This window comes from Narcine bancroftii, chromosome 5 (assembly GCF_036971445.1).
Source record: "Narcine bancroftii isolate sNarBan1 chromosome 5, sNarBan1.hap1, whole genome shotgun sequence".
Classification (NCBI taxonomy): domain Eukaryota; kingdom Metazoa; phylum Chordata; class Chondrichthyes; order Torpediniformes; family Narcinidae; genus Narcine; species Narcine bancroftii.
In genome coordinates, this window is record NC_091473.1 from 139348589 (window position 1) to 139366253 (window position 17665).

The 17665-nt window shown below is 41.8% G+C and overlaps 1 protein-coding gene across 4 annotated transcripts in view; it reads left to right on the forward strand.

Moving 5' to 3' along the window:
* Nucleotides 1–17665, forward strand: part of cdc7 (cell division cycle 7 homolog (S. cerevisiae)) — a 69544-nt gene that overhangs the window by 33076 nt on the left and 18803 nt on the right. For 2 of the 4 annotated variants that reach the window (XM_069939185.1, XM_069939184.1), the window contains 2 exons: nucleotides 9024–9080; nucleotides 10696–10874. In XM_069939185.1, the coding sequence (XP_069795286.1) occupies nucleotides 9024–9080; nucleotides 10696–10874 (236 nt within the window). The remainder of the gene's footprint in view (nucleotides 1–9023; nucleotides 9081–10695; nucleotides 10875–17665) is intronic. The other 2 variants (XM_069939186.1, XM_069939187.1) reach the window with 1 other exon arrangement.

Below are 17665 nucleotides of genomic sequence, written 5' to 3' on the forward strand. Positions count from 1 at the left end.
TTGCGGATGATACAAAGTTAAGTGGAGGAATAGATAGTGTTGGGGAAGCAGGGAGGCTGCAGAAGGATGTGGACAGATTATGAAAATGGTTAGAGAAATGGCAAATGAAATTCAGTGTCGGAAAGTAGACGGTCAAGCACTTTGGTAGAAAAATAAATGGGCAGACTATTTTTTAAAAGGGGAGAAAATTGAAAATACCCAGATGCAAAAGGACCTGTGCAGGATAACCTGAAAGTAAACTTGCAGGTTGAGTCGCTGGTGAAGAAAGCAAACACAATTCTGGCATTCATTTCATGAGGAATAGAATATATGGAGCAGGGATATGATGAGTCTTTATAAGCCACTAGTGAGACCTCACAGAGTGTTGTGGAGTTTTGGGCTCCTAGAATAAAAACAAAAAGGATGTGCTGAAGTTGGTGTTCAGAGGAGGTTCACAAGGCCTGTCCTCATTGGAATTTGGGGGAATGAAGGATCTAATTAAAACATTTTGAATGTTGAAGTGCATGGACAGAGTAGATGTTGAAGGGATGGTTCCCATGGGGAGAGAATAGGGCAAAAGGGCACAACTTCATAATTAAAGGGTGTCCACTTAGAGCAGAGATGAATTTCTTTGGCCAGAGGGTGATAGATCTGTGGAATGTGTTCTCACATGCGGTTGTGGTGTCCAAGTCATTAGGCGTATTAAGGAAGAAATTGATAAGTTCTTAATTAGCTTGGGCATCAAAGGTTATGGGGCGAAGGGTGGGCAGTGGGGCAGAGTAGGAAAATGGATCAGCATGAATAAAAATCAGAGTTGATCATCATGTTTAGTGGCAGCGTCATAGTGCAAACATTGATATAAACCACCTTACAAAGATAAAAATAGTGCAAGAGAAGTCAAGGTGAGGCAGTGTCTTTGGTTCATTGACCATTCAGGAATCTGATGGCAGCGGGGAAGAAGCTGTCCTCGTGCCGCTGAATGCTCATCTTCAAGCTCCTCTACCTTTGCAGAATGAAGAGGGCATGGCTTGGGCGGTGGGGGTCTTGAAGATAGAGGGTACTTTCTTAAGATACCGCTGCATGTAGATGTCCTCAATGGAGTGAAATCTGGTGCCCATGATGTTGCAGGATGAGTTGATAGCCCTCTGGAGTTTTTTTTTAATTGTCCTGAGCGTTGGCATCTTCGTACCAGACAGGATGAACCAGTCAGAATGCTCTCCATGGTATACCTCTAGAAGTTTTCAGGAGTCTTTGGTGATGTACTGAATCACCTCAAACACCTCAGAAAGTATAGCTGCTGGCAAGCCTTCTTCGTGATTGCATCGACACGGAGGCTCCAGGACAAATCCTCTGAGATGATGACACCCAGGAATTTGAAGCTCTTGACCCTCCCTACTACTGAGCCCTCGATAAGGACTGGTTCATGTTCTCCTGAAGTCCACAATCATTTCCCTGGTTTGGTAATGTTGCGTGCAAGGTTGTTGGTTGACACCACTTAACGAGCTGGTTTCTCTCCCTCCTGTACACTTCCTCATTGATGTTTGTGATTCTGCCGACAATTCAATGATTGAATGGCGAGGCAAACTTGCTATGCTGAACAGACTATTTCTGCTCTTATGTATTAGGGTAATTGATGACAATTTAATAATTTGAAACTGTAGCAATCCCTCCTTTATTTAGAATTGACTGTAACTATTCATTTTCATGAGATTGTAATAGTAAGTAAGCATTTTAAGCTATTACCAGATGAAGTTTCCTCCATTGTGTCACAGGAAATTTGACCCTTGTCCTCCTTCATTTGCCTCTCCTTCTGAATCCCACCACTAGACCTCTGGAATATAAACCCAAGTAATTACCTACATCTCCCATTTTATTTATTTATTTATTTTACTATTTGTTAACATTTCCTGCTGCATCTCTCATTCACATCTTGTCTCATCTTTTGATGCCCAAAACGTGTTTCAGAGCCACCTCCCTTGCCGTGAGCGTTGCCCATTTTCTATCTTTCGTGACTTCAAGGCATACTTGAATGTTGAATGTTTGTTGGCAGCAAATGTGTCCAACCACCATTATTGACTAAAATTGCTATTTTTTACACTATCGTACTGATTTCTAAACATTTTCTTAAATTTTCATCCAGTCTTGTACCATCTGACCTCCAACCAGTATTAGGATTGGGACTATCTGTTTGGTTGTCTCTGCATCCTCCTTCCTTGCTTAATGTTGTTGTTGTATTATTGACATTGGTGAAAAAGCAAGGGACATGGACCAAGTAAGGAGCTCTTGATTAATGCCAGGACATCACACTGAATGGCTGTGGCCTTCTCTTTATGATTCTGTGCATGTGAAGGATTCTGACATTCCGCATGATGAAGTTCAGTTTCACTCCGTATCTGTCACTGTTTAAAGCTGGGTATTTTGGAACACTAAAGCAAAAATTGCATCGGTTTTGATTAGTTTGTATCCCGTTCGGCTCTGAATCATGGGTCCTCTACCGGCATCACCTACGGCTCCTAGAACGATTCCATCAGCGCTGTCTCCGCTCCATCCTCAACATTCATTGGAATGACTTCATCACCAACATTGAAGTTCTCGAGCTGGCAGAGTCCACAATCATCGAATCTAAGCTGCTGAAGACCCAACTGCGCTGGGTGGGTCACGTCTCCAGAATGGATGACCATCGCCTTCCCAAGATCGTGTTCTATGGCGAGCTCTCCACTGGCCACCGAGACAGAGGTGCATCAAAGAAGAGGTACAAGGACTGCTTAAAGAAATCTCTTGGTGCCTGCCACATTGACCACCGCCAGTGGGCTGATATCGCCTCCAACCGTGCATCTTGGTGCCTCACAGTTCGGCAGGCAGCAACCTCCTTTGAAGAAGACCACAGAGCCCACCTCACTGACAAAAGACAAAAGAGGAAAAACCCAACACCCAACCCCAACCAACCAATTTTCCCTTGCACCCGCTGCAACCGTGCCTGCCTGTCCCGCATCGGACTTGTCAGTCACCAACGAGCCTGCAGCAGACGTGGACATACCCCTCCATAAATCTTCGTCCGTGAAGCCAAGCCAAAGAAAAGAAGAAGAACCTGCTGAAGTGCAGATAGATTTAATGAAGCTTGATTCCACAACCTATTCTCTCATCCTCTCCATATTCTCTTCCACTGCTACTCATGAGCCCAGAGCTTTCCTGAAACTAATCTTTGTTTTCACAGTTTACACAAAAATGCTGGAGAAACTCAGCAAGTCTCACAGCGTTCTTTATGAAGCAAAGATAAAGACATAACCAGTGTTTTGGGCCTGAGCCCTTAATTTTTTTCCTATAAAGTTGCTGACTGACTATCTTTTCCTTCCTTGTCCAAATTAACTGATACTATTAATGGATTTTTTTTTTTTGTCCCTTCAAATCTGTTGTCATAATTTCTCTCTTTCAAAAATATACAACCTTGACTCTCTGTACTTAGAAACAATTACCACCTCTCAAATTTACCTGGTCGTGCCACAACAAACCTTACAAATCACTTATCTATTTTTCCTCGAACTAGTGTTTGAATCTATACATTGGATTTCCCTGTTTGCCATAATTACCAAGGTAGTCACAGGTAATTGTGACTCCGATTAAACAATCCCTCCTTGTGATTCATCTGCAGTTTTTGATAGTTAGCCATATAAATTTCAACTCCCCTATTCATCAACTGGGTGCATCTCTAATCACTTGCTTACCGTTCTTAGTTGCACTTATAGTGGGAAAATTATCAGTAAAGGTTTTCCTTCAGTTATCCAAGACTCTAATTTTGTCTTCTCCTTTTTCTTTCATTTTTACTTCATCTCACCCAATTCTTCCAGTATTTCAGTTTTTTTGCAGTTTAGTAACTTGTTGGTTTTGAAATCATCATTTCCATATCCTCCTCCAGCTCCCATATCCTCCATTGATAGTAATTTTGATCTTTTATCCATCCTTTATCAAGGCTCTAAACTCTGAAATTCTTTTCTAACCACCTTTGTCCTTTTTAATCATTCCCAAAACATACTTTTTAAAAAAATTAAATAGTTGCTTCTCTGTCCTAATATTTTCCTTTGTGGATCTGGGTGAGACTTTGATAATGTTCCTATGATATTTTGCTATTCTAGAAGGTACTTAATGAATTTAGATGCACAATTGCACAACCATTTAGTAATCTGAAACATGAACTCGCCACATGACATCAGTTGTAAATCACAAAATTCTATAGACACTGTGGTTCAAGTAAAAAGCAAACAATGCTGGAGAAGCCCAGCAGGTCAAACAGTGTCCTTAATGTAGCAAAGGTAAAGATACAGAACCGATCTTTCGGACTTGAGCACTTCATCAAAGTATGAGAAAATGCTGGCAAGCGCCGAAACAAGTGAAAGGGGGGGAGGGGGGCAAAGGAAGGAGATGATGAATGGAAATAGGAGGGAGGAAACAGCAGCAATGAGGGGGAAGGAGGGATGACTGGGTGGATAGAGGAACTGGAAAAGCAAGAAAAGGGGGAGGGGAAAGAAAAGACAAGCAGATTTAGTGGAAGGCAGTAAAGTCAATGTTAATGCCATCTGGTTGGTGGGTGCCCAGACAGAAAATAAGATGTTGTTCCTTCAATCTGCAGATGGTCAGGGTGGGATAGTACACAAATCCATGGAGTGTGATTCAGAATTGAAGTGTTTGGCCACTGGGAGCTTGCTGTGGTAGCGAATGGAATGGAGGTGCTGAACGAAGTGATGTTGCAGTCTGTGACTGGTCTCTCCGATGTGGGGAATGACACAAAGGATGCACCGGATACAGTAAATAAATCCTCTGGCAGTACAAGGTGTTGCTTCGCTTGAAAGGCCTGTTTGGGGCCCTGAACTGTGGTGAGGGAGGAGGTGTGGGAGCAAATGTTGCACCTTCTGCAGGCACAGGGGAAGGTGCTGGGAGTGCTATGGGGAGGGATGAGTGCATGAGGGAATCACGGAAGGAGTGGTCCCTGTGGAAGGCTGAGAGGTGAGGAGGAAAAATGTGTCTGGTGGTGAGATCCTGTAGTAAGTGCTGGAAATTCTGGCAGATGATGTGTTGGATGCAGAGGCTGGTGGGGTGATAGGTGAGCATGAGGAGGATTCTATGTTCGTTGCATCTGGGGCAGAGGGGATCAGGACAAATGAGTAGGATATGGAGGAGATGTGGGTGAGGGCTGAGTTGATGGTGGTGGAGGGGAAGCCACATTTTTGGAAGAAGGCAGACATTTCAGAAGACTTCATCTTGGGAACAGATGCAGCGCAGATGGAGAAATTGAGAGAAGGGGATGGAATCCTTGCAGGGGACAGAGTGTGAGGAGGTGTAGTCCAGGTAGTTGTAGGAGTTGGAGGGTTTGTAGTACATGTCGGCCAGCCTGTCTCTAGAGATGGAGACGGATCCAGGAAGGGGAGATTGTTGTCAGAGATGGACCAGGTGAGTTTGAGATCAGGGTGGAAGTTGTCCAAGAAGTGGATGAAGTTGACAAGCTCATCGTGGGTGCATGAGGCAGCCCTGATGTAGTCGTCAATAAACCAGAGGAAGAGTTGAGGGGTCTTACCTGTGTAGGCTTGCAGCATGGATTGCTCAACAAAGCCCACAAGCAGGCAGGCATATTTTGGATCCATGTGGGTACCCATGGGTACTTCTTTGATTTGGATGAAATGGGATGAGTTAAAGGAGAATTTGTTTAGGGTGAGGACAAGTTCTGCCAGATGGAGGAGGATGGTGGTAGAGGATGACTCGTCGGTCTTTGGTTCAGGAAGAAGCAAAGTGCTTTCAGATCTTCTGTTTGGGGGATAGAGGTATAAAGGAATTGGCATGTGAGGTGTTGTGGGTGTAAGTGGGGAGGGATTGGACCAGGGGAGAAAAGGTGGCGACATGGTAGAATGAAAGTAGTTCGGTAGGCATGCAAAAACAATGGGTCTACCTGGATGGTTGGGTTTGTGTATCTTGGGTAGAAAGTTTATTCAAAAAAAAGGCAGTGCAGGGGTGGGAGAGAATGAGGTTAGTGGCCGTGGAGGTGGTGGGGAGGGGGGGGTGGTGACCAGAGGTGATGAGGTTGGAGATGGTGTTGGAGGTAGTGGCTTGATGTGTGGTGGTAAGGTCCTGTAGGATGGAACGAAGGGAAGTGTCTGAGAGCTGTTGACTGGCCTCCGTAAGGTAGAGGTTAGTGTTGCTGTCAAGTTCTACTTGGGTTCTTTTGCCTATAATACGGCAACCCTTGCTTTACGTGATTAATTTGTCCTAATTTTTACACATAAGATGAATTCATGTTAAGCGATTAATAGAATCGATGGGAATAATTACAATGAATCCCCATCCTTTCAAATTGTCTATCAAGACCTAAAAATGTATTTTAAAAATAACTATTAGCTGCGTAATAATGCCAAAACTGTTGAGGTTAATAAAAATAATTATTATATTTTCATTTATTATATAAATATAACTAAACTATTTCTTTAAAAATATTTGCACAGATTTTGTTTTTTTTATTATTATACAATTTCCTATAGCTAGCGATCATTTTTTTCTAAATTGATGTGGATGTCCATGCTTCTTTCTATGTTGGGATCAACATTTCGATTAAAAATCCTTGGCGGCCTCAACAAGTTCAAATCCTTTTTGAAGAATTGCTGGAACTTTTGCAGCAGCATTTTTATTAGTGCTAGCTCGTTCCCTTGTAATTCTTCTTTCTTTGGCTTGGCTTCGCGGATGAAGATTTATGGAGGGGGTGAAAGTCCACATCAGCTGCAGGCTCGTTTGTGGCTGACAAGTCCGATGCGGGACAGGCAGACACGGTTGCAGCGGCTGCAGGGGAAAATTGGTTGGTTGGGGTTGGGTGTTGGGTTTTTCCTCCTTTGCCTTTTGTCAGTGAGGTGGGCTCTGCGGTCTTCTTCGAAGGAGGTTGCTGCCCGCCAAACTGTGAGGCGCCAAGATGCACGGTTTGAGGCGATATCAGCCCACTGGCGGTGGTCAGTGGGGCAGGCACCAAGAGATTTCTTTAGGCAGTCCTTGTACCTTTTCTTTGGTGCACCTCTGTCACAGTGGCCAGTGGAGAGCTCGCCATATAACACGATCTTGGGAAGGCGATGGTCCTCCATTCTGGAGACGTGACCCACCCAGCGCAGCTGGATCTTCAGCAGCGTGGACTCGATGCTGTCGACCTCTGCCATCTCGAGTACTTCGACGTTAGGGATGAAAGCGCTCCAATGGATGTTGAGGATGGAGCGGAGACAACGCTGGTGGAAGCGTTCTAGGAGCCGTGGGTGATGCCGGTAGAGGACCCATGATTCGGAGCCGAACAGGAGTGTGGGTATGACAACGGCTCTGTATACGCTTATCTTTGTGAGGTTTTTCAGTTGGTTGTTTTTCCAGACTCTTTTGTGTAGTCTTCCAAAGGCGCTATTTGCCTTGGCGAGTCTGTTGTCTATCTCATTGTCGATCCTTGCATCTGATGAAATGGTGCAGCCGAGATAGGTAAACTGGTTGACCGTTTTGAGTTTTGTGTGCCCGATGGAGATGTGGGGGGGCTGGTAGTCATGGTGGGGAGCTGGCTGATGGAGGACCTCAGTTTTCTTCAGGCTGACTTCCAGGCATTGTGTAATCCTGTTCGATGTTTAAAGTGGTCAAACCAACCTAAACTTGCAGCAAAAGTTTCTGCATACCCTTGAAATTTACTTTCTTTAAGCCTTGAAAAAATGTTTAAAACTTTTGGCTTGAATGTTTTTTTGTGCAAAGATGAAGTAGCCGTTCCATTTCAGTCATTAATGGACTTCTGTTTTGCTTAATTTTCATGCTTAGAGAAACTGATGCAGCTTTACCTTGTTCTTTATATTTGTGCTTTTTAATTAAAATTGTGCATACCGGTGACTCATTGTAGCCCAGATCATGTCCAGTTTTTCACATTGATGGCACAGTCTTCATGTTGTTTACTAACTTTGTTTTTCTTCTAAAGATATTGCTTTTCTTTGCCTTTTAATATCACTGTCAAATTCTTCACATTTTCTTTTATCCCTATTTAAAAGGGGACACACACTAAGTCTGACTGTTATTTGCACATATTTTATTTAGGGCTGTTCACACTATCTACTTGTAACTCGAGTTTTCCAGAAATTTCCAGAAAGATCTCGCGGTAACAGAATAATTGCATGCGTAAAACAAGCAATAGTCAGTTTTCCAGATTGCAGTAACTGAATTTTGCATTGATGGAAGTAAAGTATTGCAGGGTTTGCCTGTACTGTATAAGATCAAATCTTACATTCCTTCAAAATGGGAATGCCAAAGAATTGAATTAACTATGCATAATCTAATTTAATGATTCTAATACTCATTTGAGCATTGTTCTTTTGTACCTGACTACATTGGATTAGTACAAAACAAATAGTCCATTAAACTGTTCCAGACATACATGATACAGCAGGGTTTTCTCTGAGGATGCAGATGAGAAATTGAACTGAAAATTGCATCCAAATTTCTGTGAAAACTAATTTACATGATTCAGAATATAAAATGTGCATCAAATTAGTGCATCCAACTAGTATAAATGACTCACAGTGATTACAAGCACTTTTTTGTTCTTGTAATATAGTTCTGCCCTGGATTCTGTGAAGCAATAGATATTGACTATTTAAAGTAATTTGTCTTTAAAACTTAAGAGCTAAGTGACAAACAATTGCTAATAATTTGGGATTTTAGTATTGCATCTTTATAATTTGCACATGAGTTTCGAGGTACTGTGGTACCTCCTTATCTGTGGTTTTGTTTTCTGTAGTTTCAGTTACCAGTAGTCTGAAAATATTAAATGGAGGGAGAGAGAGAGAGAGAGAGAGACCACATTCACATAACTTCTATTTTTCACATATTGTTATAATTGTTCTATTTTATTATTAGGTATTGTTGTTAATTTTTTATTGAGCCTAATTTATAAATTAATCTTTATCATAGGAAAAAACATAATGTATATACAGGATGAGTACCCCTTATCTGAATACCCGAAATGATCTAAAATATGAAACTTTTTTTGTTCGTGGTCCTAGAAGGTAAAACAAAATGAGAGTTCAGAAATCTATATCGGAAAATGGGACATAGTTAACGTAAGTAGTGCATTAAGTGTAGATATTTCAATATATATCTACTTCATTTTGTATTGTAATATGAATGCATGGAACCTTGGCTGTGTGGATAAAAAAAATTGGCTTGCAGGAAGAAAGCAGAGAGTAGTGGAAGGAAGTATTCTGCCTGGAGGTCAGTGACAAGTGGAGTGCTGCAAGGATCTGTTCTGGAACCCCTAGTTTTTGTGATTTTTTTTTTATAAATTTGCTGGATGAAGAGGCGGAAGGATGGTGCAGTAAGTTTGGAGATGACACGAAGGTTGGAGGAGTTGTGGATGGAGCTGAAGGTTGTCGAAAGTTGCAAGAGGATGTAGAGTTGGGCAGTAAAGTGGCAGATGGAGTTCAATCCAGATAAGTGAGGTGATGCATTTGGGAAGGACAAACTAGAAGGCTGAGTTCAGGGTTAATGGTCAATTACTTAAAAGTGTGGATAAACAGAGGAACCTTGGCGTTCAATTCCATACATCCCTCAAGGTCACTGCGCAGGTTGATAGGATAGTTAAGAAGGCCTGTGGGATGCTGGGCTTCATTAATAGGGGATTGAGTTGAGGAGTAGTGGAGTCATGTTGCAACTCTACAAATCTCTGGTGTGATCACTCTTGGAGTATTATGTTCAGTTCTGGTCACCTCATTATAGGAAGGATGTGGAAACTATGGAGAGGGTGCAGAGGAGATTTATTAGGAAGTTGCCTGGATTGAAAAACAACTCATGAGGCAAGGTTGATAGAATTGGAACTTTGCTCTTTGGAGCATAGATTGACGAGAGGAGACTTGATAGAGGATAACAAGATTATGAGGGGCTTACAGTAGATCGGATGGACAGCCAGCACCTGTTTCCCAGGGCAGGAATAGCAAACATCAGAGGTCATATATACAAAATGAAGGGAGGGAAGTTTAGGGGAGACATTAGATTTTTTTTTCTCCCAGAATTGGGTTGCCTGGAATACTTTGCTATTAGGAATGGAGGTGGAGGCTGAAACATTAGGGGCACGTAAGAGACAGAAATTTCCAGAAAGATCTCGTGGTAACAGAATAATTGCATGCGTAAAACAAGCAATAGTCAGTTTTCCAGATCGCAGTAACTGAATTTTGCATTGATGGAAGTAAAGTATTACAGGGTTTGCCTGTACTGTATAAGATCAAATCTTACATTCCTTCAAAATGGGAATGCCAAAGAATTGAATTAACTATGCATAATGAAAGAAAAACAGGGTTATGGGGTAGGGTGAATTTAGTACTTTTTTTAAAGAATACATAGGTTGGCACAACATCGAGGGCTGAAGGTCCTATTCTGTGCTGTAGTGTTTGATGAATCTTTAAGTCTGAGTGAATGAGTGTATTTTTTAAAAATAGTGTTCTAAAATCTGAAACACTTTTGGTCCCATGCATTTTGGATAAAGGCTACTCAACCTGTATAGGGTTCGGTACTATCTGAAGTTTCAGGCATCCTCTGGGGGTCTTGGAGCATATTCCCTGCAGATAAGGGGGACTACTGTAATCAGGAAAATCAGATTACACCGAAACGAAGAGTTTGGGCCGCTGACATCTGATTGAAATTCTTATTGATTTTTAGACTCTTCTTTTTTTTTTTAAACAGCCAACACGATCTACAAAGACTGCAGATATATCCTCCAGAAAAATATTGGTGGCAAAACGCAAAGTAATGCCATCAAAGGGTGCTTCAAGTTGCTTAATCCGAAAACCCAACATGAGTCAATCAAACCTGACGTGTGATTGTTATGCCACAGACAGGATATGCAGTGTTTGTCTCTCAAGGTAAAGCAAAATGAACAAGTTAAGAAATATTTGTTTGTGAATAAATGCAGCATAGCTAAATTCATAATGTTAAAATGTTAAAATATCTGTTTTAAATTGCATTACAATTTAAAAATAGCTTGAAGCAAAAATATTCAATGAAGTACATAATAGATTGTAAGTTTAGGAAGGAATGCTTTTCAGAAATTTGCCCAATGTTTGAAACAAAAGTTTGTTCAACATTTTATTGTCTGGACTAAACTCAACTTAAGTATACCATCTTTATTTTTTATCAATGTGGTCATCACAGATACATGGGCTGAAATGGCCTTTTACCATGCTATATGTCTAAATTTAAATGTGCTTTGATGTCGCTCTCTTATGCATCTGACACCTTTTAATGAATTTCAATCTTTGTCTTGCTGTCTATTTGAAACTGGATCAATTTAACCAATACTGAAACGTCAGGGATTGTAACACCTAGTCCCATAAATCAACTTGACCACTTGAGCCCACGATGAACTAGATAGGCATTGCTTCGACTTATTTTACTTAATGGTGAAAGTCTTCCAGAAAGAGGTTTTAGTCCCAAGTTTGAGACCTTTTACTCTTTGATCCAGTTTCTGTATTCTGTTTAAAAAAAGAGAAAATGCTCATATTTCCATCCTGCTGTCTTTCTGGACATCCAAGGTGCTGATATTTCCCATGCTTGCTTCTCTGGACATCCTCGGACAAGTTTGTTTCTGAATTCCTCTTACTAGATTCTAGACTCATGTGATGACAATTTTTTTGAATCAATTGGAATACTTTTGAGGTTCAGCGACCAACCGCATTCACTGCACTAGGTGGCAGTCTGTTCAAAGTTTAACTTTTTTTAGAAGTGGAGAAGTTGACCTTGAGGTTATGGGCTAAAACAGACTTATTCTGGCAGTACAGAAGGGAACCATTAGCAAGGTCCTTTAGGCGGATCAGAATGTTCCTGTCATGTCAGCACAGAAATCAAAAGCGTTTATTTTCCTTTCAAATAATTTATATCATACAAATGCTGAAATGTGTTTTTAAGTAAATTTATTAAAATCAAGAAAAATATCCAACTACTGTATTTTCAAATCTTAGAAGATTTTGATATGTTTGATTAATTGGAGCATTTAAACCAGTTGAACAAATGAGTGGAAGTAATAAGTCATCTTGTTCGTGTGAGCTCAAGGTACATAATGGAAAGGTGATCAGGGTATGAGCTTCAGATGCACCACCTAATTGCCACCTTTGAGTCACTCTGCTTCACAAGGCAGCTCTGGCAGTCAGGCCTGAAGCTCCACTCTACCTGCCAGGTCAAAAATGTTTAATGAAGCTGTTTGGAAGCTGATTTAACACAAGGTGTAGACTGTGCTGAGTGTGATCTATTGTTTATCTAATTCATTGGTTTACTACTTGTCATTCCCCAGACTTTTACAGGATCATTCTGACTTTAATCATTAACGTACACCTGGTTCTGTTTATCTCTTATGCTTTTTACATTGCCCTTTCATTCTGGGACATTTGCGACTTTTTCCCAGAATGTCTGCTGTATAAGAAGCACCAAGATGCAATAGGGGGGTCATTCCAGTCCCAGCTTTTTTCCAGCAATAGACTTAGTAAAATTCTTGGAATGTCAGCAGTGTAAAAGGTGCTTCTGGCATTCCAGGACCAACTCAGATAAGCAATATGATGTTTTGAGGAAGCGTAACGTGCAAGACATTTCAGTATGAGATTTGAACAGTTTAAACAGCATCCAATGACCACGATGTGATGTCTGCCAATTGGAGTGATTCTGAGATCCGCGAGCTCCTCACCATCACTGTGGAGAACAAAATAAACTGCCACATAACTGGCATGGTGAGGGATGGACTGATATTAAACAGGATAGGTCAAAAAATGAGAGACAGCAACTTTGCTCAGGACAAGTCCCTGGTCATTAGGAAACTGAAATGCCTGCGTAAGAAGTACCGTCAGGTAAATGACCACAATGGCAGGGGTGGTATTTTGAACTACTATGCCATCTGGGGAACAAACCACTCATCACACCCAGTTGCTCCTCGGAGCAACATGGAGGATCCATTGCCCAACTGCATTTTCCTCCTCCAACACCAGTCCTGATGTAATACAGCCTCCTGAGCAACCAGGTAAAAACGTATTTCTTCTCGTGACCAACAATTTTTGTCAAGGGAGATGTTATTGCCTATTCACCATGATGATGTGAAGAGGGAGCGTCTTTGGCAGGAGTTGCAGAGGCCCAGTGAGAAGTGGATGAAGAGAGAGAGACAGGAGGTGGAGATGGCAGCCTGTGAGGTCGATAGATGTACCACCGCGGTCAGAGGAAATGACGTCTTTAAAGACTTCCAACAGGAAATGCATAACCAGGCCACACTTATGAGGGAGATGATTACTCTAATGTCATCCTCTGCTCAACAGCATCCTGCTGCTCTGCAACAAACTCCTTGATGACAGTACCACACTCATCAACCCCATAGCCAGTATTTCTCTCAGGGACCAGAGCAAAATGACTTCTTGCAACACTCAGATGAGGCATATGAGTCAATTCAACCACCTTCGTCCTCCTTCCTCCAGTTGCTGGAATGATGTGACTTTTGCAAATGATTATTGATGCTTGGTCTTATTGCACAGTAGTAAATCGTTAAATGCAGTTGCATTAAAAGTTTTTAATTTTTGTAAATGCTCTGACAAATACAATATACATTTATTAAAGCTGTCATTTACCAGCTTAAATTGCTTACAGAAGGGACATAATCGCCTCACGGATTGCTTGGTGACTCTGCTTATGCACCCTGATAAGCAACTTGATCAGGCTCCTCGGGGAGATCGGGTAGATCGATGTTCCATTCAGACAAGAAGTATTCCTTGTTGATCTCACATATTGTGTAGAACACAACAGGCAACCACAATGTCTGATACAAAAGTGGTAAAAATATCAAGTCGCTTGGCTGGGCACCTCCAGCGACCTTTGAGATGTTTGAAAACATTTTCAACCACCATCCTTGCCAAGCTCGTGGAAGTTAAAGCTATGCTGCCGTTGATCGAGTGCATGATGGTTAGTAAACCCCTTCAACCACTTTCTGAGGGAGTAAGATGGGTCTCTTATTAGATACATGGGGATTTCCACTCTTAACAGTTTTGAATTTCTGTGGACAGAGCAATGTAGATGTACAAGTACCTCATGCAACCTCTGAGATCACAATCAGTAAACCTCCGATTTCTAGTGGCCGTTTTACATTAACAGGATTGAACCTGACCCTTTGATTTATCATGTGTCTTATTTGAAGTAAACTCAGTCATTGAGTTTAAACAACTGTCATTGTGTCATATATGGTGACATGTGACAAAAACCGCATTAGACTGAATGACATTAATTACTGTACAGTGGGGTACATTAACTTCACGTGATCCTTGGCCATGCTGTAGATAAGTGAGTTGGCTAAAAATCGAGTATACACATCTATGAAGCTGGAACAATAAAAAGTCTGTTTAGATTGCTCTTTATCATTTCATGTAACTCAGGGCATGATCCTTACCAGTAGTTGTGGCCTACAACAGCCTGAAAAATAATGGAGTGCCAGCCTTTCCGATTGTAGTAGGCTAGTAGGTCCTCAAGAGGGGCTCTGCTGGGAATATGTGTGCCAACAATGGTACCAGCACACATTGGATACCCCCATTCTGAAAATCAGTCCATTGTCTCTTGAAGTCGGGCACCACTTGGCAGGTCAATAAAACATTTAAATAGGTCTCTCTTCAATGCTCGAGTAACTTGGCATTCCAACACACACTCAGTGGCCACACCGACATCAAAAACTTGCGGATTGATAGTCAAATAGGGTAGCACACCACCACAAAGCAATGGAGAATCTAATCCGATGTTCAAGAGGCTGTCACCAGGTTGTTGAACCACACCTGAGGCGCAAGACAAGTTCCAATACAAAGTGAAAAGTGTCCTGAGACATATGGAAATGGCCCCGCCATTCATCTTCACTAAAATCGTTTGACATTAGACCAGAACACTGCTTCTCTTCAAACTCTTCAATGTATTTCTGATCGCAGGAATACATCGCTCACACTGATTCTGTGTGCATCAGCACATCATGAAGTCGGTACTGATGCGCAAGAAATTAGCCTGTGCTCTAAGACTGGTATACATCTTAACGGCTAATGTAGCTATCCATCCCAGAGGATGATGATCATTCCTTTCGGTCAGTTTGTGGGGTTTGATATGTGTGTTCTGGAGTGGCTGAGGAACAGTGTGTGCATGAATGCATTTTAGATGTGTAGGGGGTTGCACAGGTCCAGACCCACCCTTTTGACATCCCCTCCAGGATCCAGTGGCATGGTGAGGTCCAAGACAGCTGGGGGAAGTTCTGTTGCAGTGAATGGCCATACCAAGCTTATTGCAAGGGATGCCCTTTCCACGCTTCACGGCATGTGTTTGCTAGATGGCTGTTGACCCTACGAGAGAGTTCATCTGTCCTTTGACAGGCCTTGGTTTTCATTCTGCAGGGTGTCTAGCCACCCTCTGCACCAGGCAAGCCTGGTGGGGGAGCCAGTTTTGTTGCTGACCACCCAGGTCATGTCACAGGAAGTACTTAGACGAGTGACCTGGCACATATCAAGATCTGCTGCCATTTTTGTTTTGAAGGATATATCAGTCGTGTATGTCACAGTAGGCGTCGATGCAGTGGAGTTACACGATCCACCTCTTTTGCTCCTGCAATGCTGGCTTGCTGTGTGTTTTTAAAGCCATACTGCCCTGGAAAATTGTAGGCTTTGCTTGTTTCAGAGTGAACAACTAAAAAGCCGTCTTAATGGTGGAACTTCATTACGGAAATATCGCAATTTTTTTTAAAAGGTCTGCAGTACTCTTTCTTTTTGAATGTTTTGACATATTCAACCCATTTCATTTAAAATTGTTCTCTATCGTCATTAAAAATAATTCTTATGATGTCTTCAGTACTTAACTCACTCACTTTGCACCAAGTGACTTTTGGGTGATTTCAATCTGCTTCATTTTATTAGTTTCTTCTGAGTTCAGTACTGTCTAATACAAAGTCATATGAGCAGGGAAACAGGCCCTTTGGCCCATCGAGTCTGGGCCAACCATGTAGCTCTCGATGGCACAGAACATGTACTCTCCGCGTTCTCATCGATATTCCCTAAATTCTGTCATTCGTCTGACATGCTAGAGGCAATTTATAGTGTCTAATTAACTATTGACCCATACATTTTTGGATGTGGTAGGAAACAGCACTCTCCAGAAGAAACCACACACTCATTCCAAACTCCACACTGATACACCAGAGGTCACCTGGCTTGCTGGGCTGTGAGGCAGCTGCTTTATAAACTATAACGACATGGTCTTATTTTTCCTCATCGTCCTTGAATTCTCCCTCCACATCCCAATTTCCTTCCCAACCAACTTCCTTTTGTATCAGAGGAGGGGAGAAAAGTCCCAACACTAACTGCTCTTTCAAGTAGTGAAATGACATGACATTTCTGTATCAAACCAAAGCAGGTGGTACGGCTAGTGTAGTGGTTAAAGCAACTCTGTTCAGTGCCATGGGTTCAAATCCTGCGCTGTCTGTAAGGAGTTTGTATGTTCTCCCTGTGTCTATGTGGGTTTCCACTGGGTGCTCCGATTTCCTCCCACATTTCAAAACGTACCAGAGGTTGTCAGTCAATTGGATGTAATTGAGTGCCATGGGCTTGTGGGACCGAAAGGGCTGTTACTATGCTAAACGACTAAATTTAAAATCCTCACTTCCACCTTTGACATCTAACCCCCTCCCCCCAACCCTTCATTTGACTGACCATAAATATGCAAGGAGTGCAGAACTGAATGAAGACGATGGACAACTGGTTTGGTCTATCACTGTCAAATCTGGGTGAACAAGAACCTCAGTTGTGGAAATCCTGGAACAACAAATCTCTCTCTACAAACCCTATTGGGGCTCTATCTTATCTACCCAGGCTGATCCTAATTCCAGCATTGTGTAAGAATGCAAAATAATCCCTGCACTTTTATTCAACTGCAAACCACATGAACAGATTTTCAGGAATTTTAAGATCATGTCATCCTATGCCGGGAGATATGAATGAAAGATTGAAACTTTCTGATTAGCTCCATTTGTGCTCTCTGTGCTGTTTCAATCTGTTCTAACAACCATCAGAGTTTTTCTTCCTGGGCTTCAGTGTTTAATAGGTCCCCTTCCTCAAGTGCTTTATCTTTCCCTTTCAAATCCCTCTTTCAAAAGCCATCTCTTGACCCTTCCTTTCTTCAAACTGCTGCTCCTCTTCACTGTCATCTTTGATTCTGCTGTCACTTCCAGGTTAGAATCCCAGGCATTTTGTGCTGCTTCAGTAACTTGATCAATATTACAAATATAAGTTGGTGCTTGTTAACATGTCTGAAACCTTTGACATGATTCAGTTCACTTTCTTCTCTTAATACCTCTTCAACACTGTTAAACTGTATGGGTCTGTACTAATGCTTGCATAATGTTCAACTCCATTTGAAAATCCTTAGAGAAATGAAATAGTTTTTGCTTTTATGTTTCAAAATGTAGAACACATTCAGGAATTTCACATGACATTTGCAACACAGAAATATCACACAATGGCCTTCAATTCGAGATCTATGCACCAATTTTGAACATTTGAAAAGCATAAGCATTTCCAAACCTTCTCCATCAGCATCCATTGGTCAGGCATTAACTCAAGAATGGATCTGAGGGTAACCTGTGGTGAGTGATTTGTAATCTGCAGCCCCA